The 11326-nt window shown below is 39.2% G+C and overlaps 1 protein-coding gene across 1 annotated transcript; it reads right to left on the reverse strand.

The window, feature by feature from the left end:
• Positions 1-462: 462 nt before the first annotated feature.
• parp12b (poly (ADP-ribose) polymerase family, member 12b) lies at positions 463-10670 on the reverse strand. Its single transcript, XM_072673008.1, has 8 exons — positions 10250-10670; positions 7630-7765; positions 4871-5126; positions 3648-3743; positions 3422-3548; positions 3065-3233; positions 2744-2864; positions 463-1263 (listed from the first exon to the last, which is right to left on the reverse strand). The coding sequence occupies exons 1-8, from the start codon at positions 10576-10578 to the stop codon at positions 1163-1165; spliced, it is 1335 nt and encodes a 444-aa protein (XP_072529109.1). The 5' UTR covers positions 10579-10670; the 3' UTR covers positions 463-1162.
• Positions 10671-11326: the final 656 nt, after the last annotated feature.

Here is an 11326-nt window from a genome sequence, read left to right on the forward strand (position 1 = left end):
TAGACAGCCGGGTCATTCGCCCTAGATGCTCCATCATGAGAGCACACGGCAAACAAGATACTGCCTGAATTAGAGCTACAGCTCAGCTCCGGACAGTAAAGCGGTCAAGAAGAAGAGTGGAGGTCCTCATTTACAGTCTCTACTGATTTGTAGCGCTTTGACTGGATATAATGGAGAAAACGCACCGTGGAGCCTTTCACATATTCCCCTAATGCACTGTCGCCACCTACCGGTTGCGACTGGACATTACGAGCTGTGTGTGAATTCTCGTCACACCCACTGGTTACCAGATGGCCAACATTTTCTATTTAGATTTTGGCATTTAAATAACAGTTACTGATTATATAACGAGTCAGAATAAATAATTAAAGCGAAGTGACAAAAATGCCTGCTTTGACACCCGTTTCTGCAGAATGGATAAGCATTACAACAGAAGACAGATCATCAAAAAGAGTCAGCATGGACATAAAATATATTTATTGATGAGGATTGTGAATATAGACCGTAGAAAATAAAGTGCACAACATAGGAAAGAAGCAGACTAACACGTCAGGTTACAAATAAAAGCATGAATAAAGAGAAATGTAACACTATTATATTATTATTTGCTGAACAGTGAAACATGGCCTGTGAAATTCAAATGCACAGTGTTTTAATTTTACAATGCCAGCTCTCTATACATAGGTGTATCACCTACCATCTGTCAGTAACATCAAACATCTTGACAGGATCTTTCCTTTTCGTCCTGTTAACAGCGTTATTCTTTTTTCTTTTTACAGATTCTCTTTTTAATAATAACTGGTTTGAAAACCTAACACAAATGCAACTGTTTTCCAATGAGACATTTTGCCATAGTTGTACAAAACAAGCTCCATAAAAACAAACATACTGGCAAAACCACGAAATGATGAGAATTAACAGGCATTTAAAGTCTTGCCTGTGACATGATGAGCTACATTTCTTTAATATGTCCCTTTTTGTTTATGATTAGAAAGTCCAGTGTTTCCAGTATTTACCAACCAGTCATAATCATTGTAAGTGTATATGGGAAACACACTGCATATGTATCCACCATTGACTATTTGGTGCCCAGTGCTATTTTTGGATCCATCTCTTGTTGTATATGCAAACAATGTCAGTATGTATAGCTGTGTGCACTGCTTCACTGTGCTACTTTGCTCTCCACCTCACTGATGGGAACAAAGCGTGGCCGTCTGCGTACTCTCCTCTTTGTGTTGTGCTTCGGGTTCCTCTGGTACATATCTGCAACACAGGGCACAGTGTGCTTTAGAAAGATAGCAAAATGTAAAAACAGACCAGATGCAGTGCCGTTATATTGTAAAAACATATTAACATTAACAAGACAGCCTATAATTAACACGGGGCAAAGTCATTCTGTGCTGGAAATGAATCACAACATTTCCTTCCCTTAAGACCAAATTAGCTGATAATGCAAAGTGGTCAAAGTGATTATTTTATTTGTTGTTTCAGTAATTGGTAATCATTTTGTACTTTACATTAAATTGCAATAATTAAAATTCACCAATTTCAAGAGTACTGAACAAACAATCCCTGAGGACCATCTTGTAATGGTTGTGTGGTTTGATGTACTTATGTTAAAGTAATCATTTTTACAGGACCTTTTTCCAACCTCTATCACTTAAAATTACAGACTTTTTCATTAAAAGATAATGATAATTATTTTCATAAGATAATTATCATTCTCTTTTCTGTAGGCTGAAATATATAACCAGCCTCTGTTTTGCTCTGTATTGTCTTTAGTGTTGTTCATGCAGCAGTGAAACACCAGCTGAAACACCCCTATAACTTCAACATGATTATGGGTGGGGATAAACGTCTGTTGGTCGCGTGTATAGTGTGTGTATATGTAAATACACTTTGTGTGACATCACAAAATGAAGTGATTATGGTTGGGTATTGCAAAGCTTGTTAGCAGCTTTTTTGCTTGAATGCAGGGTTTACGCTTAGCAACAGATGCTTATGGAAGTTTTTTTCCTAGAGAAATAAAAGGGGTGAAAAAGTTTTGGCATGCATTAAATGCCATGATGATACAAATACACTAGAAACACCCAACCACCCACATAAAGTACCACAGCAACTACATGGCCTGAGTAACCACCTGAGACACCATAGCAACCACCTAGCAACCACTAATCCATATAATGGAAACCATCTAAAATACTATAGCAATCACCTTACAACACAACAATAAGTCTTTTAGCAATCACTTATCAACATCTACCAAGATTATAGCAACCAACTGGCAACAATATAGTGACCACTTGGGATACCATAGCAACCACCTAGCAACACAATAGCCACCACTTAGCAACAGCAGAGTAACCAATGGGAACCAATTTAGATGCTCAAACATTCTGTGTTTCCTTCAGGAAATGCTTTGCATGCTTGTGGTTTGCATAGTTTCAGTTCAATGGTTTGAGGTGGAGCATGTGCTCGTTTGCATGCTACATGAAACTTTCTTATTTGAAGAAAAAAAACACAAACAAAACATCCTTTAAGCAAAAAAGATTTTATATCAGTATCAGATAAGAAAAATGCCATCTCTGCAAAAAATGCTAATGTTCATATTAATAAGGCCTTGTAGAGGATTGTAATGATCATGCAAATAAAATGATACTGCTTTTTTAATTGATTAAATCACCATTTTTTAAGATAGCTGAACAGAAAGCTTGTGTGTGTGTGTGTGTGTGTGTGTAGTTACCTTGGAAACTGACATAGTAATGCCTGTTTCCCTTTATAACTGTGACCTCTGCTGTGTTGTCTGTCAGAAAAGCTTCTTCCAGATCACGGGATGTTACAGATGTCACACGCTGCTTATCGTCCTGAAGAAGACACACTGGATTGAGAACACAAAAATAAACCCACACAGCAGAACACTACACATATCCTTCTGAAAGGCAGGTGTGTGTTCATGGTAAGAACTGTTTTGACTATTTGTATGTGCACTAAAAGATCAGAAAGAATGCACAGAACAAGCACTGCCTCATGAACAGTCTGAGGCAATGCAGTGCAATGGTCTCACCGGCCTGCCGTATTCTATCCAGTTCTCATGGTCTCCCTTATAGTACCACATCCACTGCGTGGTCAGGATGTAATGGGCAGGCTTGGTGACAGAGGATGCGGTGGAGAGACGCCGCACCGGGTCACTCACTCGTGTCATGGACAGGAAGTCCACTGGCTTCGAGCCCGGACTGAACCAACAGAGACAATAGAGGGAAGGAGGATGGGATGAAGACGCACAGAATTAAAAATGGAAAGTACTAAAACAGGATAAAAAAGGAAAAGCAGTAAGATGGCGGTAGACTTAAAAAGAGAATAGCTGGAACTGACACTTTTCTATGAAGTTGTAAAAGTGTGTATCAGATGAATGAGTGTGCACCTGTGTGAGTTCTTGGGGTTGCAGTAGGCTCTCTCTATCTCCTCCATCCCCCGCAGGTCTCTCCAGCCATCGCCCTCATACACCTCCCACTTGTATGGCAGGTTAAAATGCACCCGCTTGCACTGCTCTAAACATCAGCAATATCAGAACAAGTGACTCATCATGATGGAGAAAAAGACAGAAAGACTGAATGAGAGAGATTGACGGAAAGAGAAGTGCCACAGACCTTGAAACCTGCAATTCCGCCTGATAAAGTGGAGACAGATCTCACTCTTCTCCTCCATCTGTAAAAGAGATCTCTCTGAAAGGCTCATTACTCGCTCTGAAACAAACACACAGAGATATCTTCATAAGTTTTTACATTGAAAAACAAAATTAAATTAAATTTTTAACATGTACTAGTCTTTACATAATAGTTTTTGCGAGATGTGTAATTACAGCTTTCCACTACACTCCAACCTAACACTAGCAAACAGTCTTTGCTCAGATGAAAACATGAATATCAGGATGACAAAACTGAAGTATTTGGTTCACAGTGTTTACTTTTTTTTTTAAAATAAGGCATAATTCCGGTTGGAAAACTGATCACCCTTCTTGGCAGGATTGGTAGAATTTTGTTGATTTCCTGGCAGGAACCTGGCTTTTAAGCACAATCCGCATATTTGTGAACGGGTTAAGACTGTGTCAGGACCGGAGAAAGGTCATTTTAGCTTCCTTAAGCCATTCCACAACCACATTTGATGCCTGTTTGGATGACGGTCATGTTGGAACAACCAACTGAAGTTTAGCAGTCAATTCTTCCTACTTCATTATTCCATCCATTTATGTACAAGTTCTACTGGCAGAAAAACAGCTCCAGCGCATGTTGCTACCGCCACCATGCTTAACAGCAAGCACAGTGTTCATGGAGTTAGATGTTTCACATTTAGTTTTACCAAACATATTTCCTCTAGAAAGCTTGTTCTTGGAATCTACAGCATAACCTCAGTTCTTCATCTTGGCCTATAGTTGTTTAATAATGGCCTCAACAGACATTGCTGGCTTGTCCTTCTCAGATCTGCACTGATCATGTTGGACTTTCTCATTGTACTGTGTATTCGACAATGCAGTAAGTGCTGTCAAAACTAACAATAAGTCTATTATGAGTATATGTGAACATCCGACCACAATTGTAGTTTAAACTCTGTCTTAAAACTAACCCCATTTTGTGGAGGCTGTACCTTAACCTGGATAACTTTCCCGATTCATTTCAGAGTGAATCTTGAGAAATGTCTGCCCAATTTAAGTCCAAATCCGCAGATAATGATCATGATATGAGATTAGGAGAGGATTAAAAACATAAAAATCTGTTACCCCTCATGTTCCCCCACATTAGGTTGGACCCCACTCTCCCCCACCAGTGTAATGAAAACATGCTGTTTCAGGCCTTCCCTGTGGCAGCATATCTACCTCTGTCTTGCCCTTGAAAGTTGAGGCGATAAACGTTCTGGTACAGGTAGGGCAGATCCTGGATGATGTCGATGCTGAGACCCCTCTCCTCCAGCATCCTGCGGCTGTACTCGTCTACACAGTGTAGTCGCTTGCACTTGGTGCCGAAGATACAGTCGTCCTGCACAAAGTGCTGACAAATGTGCACCTTAGTGCAGCCCTCCTTAAAGGTGCAGGCCCCAAACAGCCCAGAACCCTTATTGTAGTGAGAACACACCTGCACACGGACACAGCACAGAATATCAGTGAAGCGCCACAATATTCGTATACAAATAATACAGAACAGAAAAAACAAAACAAACAAACAAAAAAAACAACAACCACACACTCACTCACATGCACGCCCATTCATACCAATACACACTCCCACACACACACCCAAAATGTAAATGCAAAAGTTAGAGCATTTACAGCACAGTGCTCGCAAATATTAGACAATTTCTCATTCGCTCGAATTCTTCCTCAAACCAGAGTGTTCTACTTTACCTCAAGACTTACAGGCATTTCCTCTCGACAAATTAACAGGTCTTTTTTTTTTTTCCTTTTTTTTCTTTTCTTTTTCTTTTTTTTTTTATATCGTCGAATGTGAACTTCCACTCATTCCCCAGGTTGAAGCTCCTTCCCTCTGAAACATCCACCAACATCCGTTCATCTGCAACTCTTCATCCAAGAGGACAACAGACCTTCCTTCTCTCGGTCACCCCCTTGTTTTTTTTGTTTGTTTTTTTTTTCATTTTCTTTCTTTCCTTCTTTATTTTTTTCGTTTCCTTTTTCTTTCTTTCTTTTTTAACTCACATTAATTACAATGTCACTGTAACTACAAACTGGCCATGACCTATTTCAGCTCAGACAGATAACTTGGTGGCTGCACCCTGTTCCAATCCGTTTCATTTAAAGCAACTCTTGCCGACTGACCTACACTGCAACTTGGACATCTTCTTTTATTAATCATCTGACTTTTTCTTTAGACTCATAACAGCCGCGGCAGCTCGGGACTAAGGCTACTAGCTAAACATGTCTGTTTTAGGTTCTAAGTCTTTATTTATCCTTATTGGAACAATATTTCTCATCAGTGCACTGAGACAAAATGTGGAGGAGAGTTTCAAACAGCAGGAGCGGTACCTAGAATGCAGAAATATCCCAGCTTGAAATGAAACTTAAATAAATGTCCAAAGGTAAGTCAAACACATAGGAACATACAGACATTACGCAACAATATTATCAGTTAAAATTCCAGGGGAGAATCTGATCACAAACATTTGAATTTAAAATATGCTCACTGGCCTTTGTATTAGCTGCACCCGGCTTAGGGATTAACATACAATTAAACTAGAGCAACATCACTGCTGCACTCAGAAGCTAGCTGGCCGACTGTAACATGGATAGGAAGAATAAAACTTATATATATCTAAACAAAGCCATATATAACAAATGTACATTATTCATAATCATTTTTACATTTCAGGTTTGTTTTTTTTGGCTCCAGCCCCCCAGTTAAGTCTTGTTCTTTTTTTTTAATAATAATACAATTGTGTTTAGAATTGATTATATTATAAATTATAAAGCATATGCATCTGACTTTTGTGAGTATCATACAAGATGAGATATAGCAGTTTTTACATCAGGAAGATGTATCACGATAAGTTTTGCTATTGTAATACACAGTATACTTTTCTGAACATCCCCAGCACTTAAAAAACACTGACCAACTGCCTGTTTCATCACAGAGAGGGTAATTAGTGCTGTTGAACTGGATAAAGTGCAGCACCTTCTGGGGCATTCAAACAGCAGTTTGTAATAATTATAGTAAGTACATTATCACAATTTCCCCCACCGTTGCCCTCCACTGCCCTCTAGTGAAGGTATTGTTTAACATCTATGCCAGGTAAAGGGCACATAGAAGTATGTGGGCAGTGCCGGTGCAACTAACTTCTAATTTTCTAAGATACTGAATTTGAGGTTTTCATTAGTTGTCAGTTATAACCATCAAAATTAAAAGAAATAAACACTTGAAATATATTAGTCTGTGTGTAATGAATGAATATAATAAACAAGTTTAACTTTTTGAATGGAATTACTGAAATAAATCTTTAAAAAAAAACCTTTTCATGATTTCAGTGAGTTCATGATTTTATGAACAGCACCTGTACATTTGAAACGAAGGTATTAAATTTTGCACGTGAAGGGAGTATAAATGAGCCTTATGCCTTTGGATTTTTACAGAATAGTAGAAACAGTTGTGGTTTAGGAGTACTGCTACGGTAACTGTAGCCTTTTGTGCCCTCCGCCCCTCCTCTTCCTTCTCTCTCGCTGCCGCATGTAGAGAGAGTGACTCAGGTGCTTGTTCTTATCTCTTTAAATTCTGTATCCCTCACTGTTCACACCTTTACGATTCAGAACGACTGAAAATAAACAGGTATTTCACAGATATTCTGGCCATAACATCTTATTTCAATTCATGAAATCATGATGGACTGGACAATGACGATGTGTTACTTTGTGTGGAAACACACTGATCAGCCACATATACACAGAAGTCTACTGTTGTAGACATCTTGGATTGAGGGGTTTTTACTGAGCACTGTTTCATATAAAACAACCAACACCTGCTTCTGGGAGCAACAGTGATGTCGAAACATAAATCATCACATAAAGCTTACTGGGTTTCTGCTGAGCATATGTCTAAAAACAGGTGTGTGTTTAAGGACGTGTGCTCTCACCTCTGGCAGTAGAGAGGGGTCATTCTGCAGCAGGAGGAGGAAGAGGTCTTCCTCGTGAAGTTCATGAAGGGTGCACTCCCGGAGCAGGGGGTAATTATGCTCAGACTGTATATTATGAGAGAATCTGCACTCCTTCCTAAATGGGCAACACACACACACATATACATCTACATATATATATATACACATCTACATATACATATATATATATATATATACCATCAGCAATGACATCAAATTACCTCCATATGTGCTAAATTTGGACCTTGTAACCTTGTACAGCCCTGATCAAATGACATATTTCTGAAGTAAACTTTTCTGCCAATGTTAATTTTTTACTTTTGATTAAAAAAATAAACAAATAAAAATAACACCAGGACCAGGAAAAAAGTGCAAGTGTTTAAACACCCTTATAGTTAGTATGAGCTGATGCACTCTCTAGTGTGTACACGAGCCGACAAAGCAGGGGAAGACAGAACAGAGAAATATACAAGATATCAACACGCTCACACCTTACAATCTCTACTGTCAAGGTAAGACCTGGAACAAGCAAATTCTCAGATAGGACTGCTTGTATGGCCGCCACAGAGGCAAAGCTGACCATGACCAAGAACCTGAGGAAAGTTTGGTTGACACATGAATGGTGCACTGTTTTACTGTGCAGCGCTGCACGCATAAACATTATCTGCACTAAATAAAAAGTCATCAGAACGAAACCTTCCTCACAACCTTATCACATATGTCAATATCTGAAGTCTGACAGTGTTTTTAAAGTTCTGTGGGCTGATAATGAAGTAAGAATAGAGCCACAATCACAAAAAGGTATGTTTGGATACACAAAGGCTCAGTCTTTATAAATACCCCCCCTGTCAACAGGTGGCTCCATCATGCTTTGGGGTTGTGTGGCAGCCAGTGGCACAGTACGCACTGACAGATGGAGGAAAGTATTTAACTAAATATCAGCAAATTCTGGAGTAAGGCTGAGCAATTTACTGAAAATTAATCAAAACTAACATTCAATCTTGCTCATGTCAATTTTGTTTTGTGTCCCCTTGTACAGTCTCCTTTAAAACATACTACTGCAACACGGCAGCAACATGGAGGAGAATTCAAAGTCAGAGTCAACTGAGCAACTTGATCGACTTATGTAATTGATTACTATTGTAATCAAGGTCAAATGTTCAATTAATTGTGATACTGATTTGAGGTCCTATCGCCCAGCCCTATTCTGGAGGTAAATGTGACACAAATCAAAAAACTGATAAAACTGAAGCTGGAAAGGGGATGGCTTCTACAGCAGGACTGTAATACAAAGACAAAAATAAAATAAAATAAGAATTACTTCAAGAAACACACAGTCCCCTGACCTGAGCATCAGAAATGAAGACTGACTACAACAAAGTGCTAATAAGCTTTCATACCTGCCAATATAGGAGGTGTCACTACATACTGACTAGGATGTCAGTTTTGTTTCCAGCTCACGATTTTATCATTATTATAGATTTTTCTGTGGATTATTTTCTCCATTAATCAACTGATTGTTTGGTTTTCAGACTCCATTCCATTCTTCAACATCTGCAGCAATTCATCTAATTAGAGCAGTCTAATTGCACAGTTTGTGATGAAATGAGTGTTTACTAAGCACTGACAAGATCCTTCATTCGCTTAGAAAAGCATACTGTGCATCACGATAACATACATTATCACAATATGATAAAATAATGTCACATTGTACCAGGCCTGTGTCACAGTTTACGATTTTTCACAATTATTCCTCTAGGTCTTGTTCTTTTAATTATCATTATTATTATTATTATTATAGCAACATCATTACAATATATGAATTAAATGAATGAAAATAGGGTATTTTTTATTGAAATAATTTATGAATGGATGTAGATGCAAAACTGTTTGTTTCCAGCTCTTGATTTTAATCATTATTACAGATTTTTCTGTACATTATTTTCGACTGATTGTTTGGTTTTTAAAACTCAGAAAATAGTAAGAAACAGTTCATCTCTGTTCGGTTTCATTTTTCTTCCAATACACTGATATTAAGCACATTTACATAGTGCATATTTTAATTACAAGGACAGAATAATAAAACAAAATAAACAAATAATTCATCATTACAGCAATAATGGATTATTTTGACAGCTAGTGGGACAAAATACAAATGACATACATGAAATACAAATACTGTGTACGATCTGTGCATCACGAAAATTGTCACTGGGTATTTTTCCTGATCTCCCACCAGACCAACCTTACCCCACCCCACCTTACACCACCCCACCCTACCCTACCCTACCCTACCCCACCCCTAGAAGCCACGCCCGCCTCAATAGTCCCAGACCAACCCAAATCTTGTGTGTGTGCTGTGCAGTATCTGTCCATGTCTAGTCTAATCTACAGTATGTCTCACTTCAGACCTCAGAGTGGACTGAAAGCCGGTTCAGATGTAAAGTGGTGTGGTGTGAATGGGATATTTATAGTTATAGTTATGTTTTTTATTATTAATCGTGAGCTCGCCATGTCTGAGGAGGAGGTTAGTGTTACAGTAGCTACAATAGACGGACTGGCTATCGTTAGACTGCCCAGCCCTTTTCCTGGTTCTTACCTTCCTTTTCCATATCGACAGTTCCCGTACACAAAATATTTACACAAATGCAGGTCCTGGCAGCCAAAGCACTCCTGTTTCGCGTAGTTCTTACACAGGCGGAGAGACGTTTTGGCCACAATAACGTATCCAGCCTCCACGGTCTCCGCCTTCTGCCCGTTTCGGACAACAGCGAACCTCGGACATTTTTTGACGATGTACCAGAAATCTTCGTCGCTGATGTCGAAGCGCTGGAAGACCTTCCTGTGCAGCTGCGCCAGGTCCATGGAGCCTTTGTGGCTGCATAAGATACTGGTGGCGTGGTGAATTACCCTCGAATAGCTCGACATTTTCCTTCTCAACTTCTGCAGACGCCCTCCTTCTGCTGCAGGCTACAGGACCTACTTGCGCTTCTCAGTAAATGAAAGCTCTCTCTCTCTCTCTCTCTCTCTCTCTCTCGCTCTCTCGCTCTCTCTCTCTCTCTCTCTCTCTCTCTCTCTCTCTCTGTGTGTGAAGTCGATCACGGTAGGAAACGTTAGGACAGCTTCAAAATACCGGTCACCATCACACCTACTATTTTATCTTGCCGTTGCAGTATGTTAAGTAGGACAGCCTGCTTCCCTCCACCTGATAGTTTTGGCAGAATTTATGTTTTGTTATGCCTTTGTGTTTCATCCATCAACAGGACTACAATTCCCAGCATGCATTACGCCAATGCAACGTCATACAGGCTGCGAATCCCTACAGTGCCCGGTCAGTCCTGATGCTGCAGCCTAGCTCGGTGTAACAAAGCACTTGAGTGATATACAGAGTTATCTAGCTAAAAAAAACCCTCTCTACCCTCAAGTATCCACCTCAGAGGGTCCATCGTTGGACAAAAATATAAATCCGACATATAAACCAAGCTTTTTTTGTCCAGAGTATTAATTTATAAAAATGTAAAAAAAAAAAAAAAAAGATTTTCATCTGAAATATATGTTCATCTTTTCACTTTTTTTCCACAATTTTATTTTAATAATTTCTGACCGAAGCGATTCATGTATTACTCCGCCGCACACATGTAACCTAGCAACGGCGCCATCGCTTACAAGACAAAAA

The sequence above is a fragment of the Salminus brasiliensis genome, chromosome 2, assembly GCF_030463535.1.
Source record: "Salminus brasiliensis chromosome 2, fSalBra1.hap2, whole genome shotgun sequence".
Classification (NCBI taxonomy): Eukaryota; Metazoa; Chordata; class Actinopteri; order Characiformes; family Bryconidae; genus Salminus; species Salminus brasiliensis.

Coding starts and splice junctions, on each gene's coding strand:
- parp12b (XM_072673008.1), bottom strand. CDS start 10,578: ATGTCGAGCTATTCGAGGGTAATTCACCACGCCACCAGTATCTTATGC. Junction 2,865..3,064: donor GGATAGAATACGGCAGGCCG/GTGAGACCATTG, acceptor TGTCTTCTTCAG/GACGATAAGCAGCGTGTGAC. Junction 1,264..2,743: donor TTACTATGTCAGTTTCCAAG/GTAACTACACAC, acceptor CCTGTGTTGCAG/ATATGTACCAGAGGAACCCG.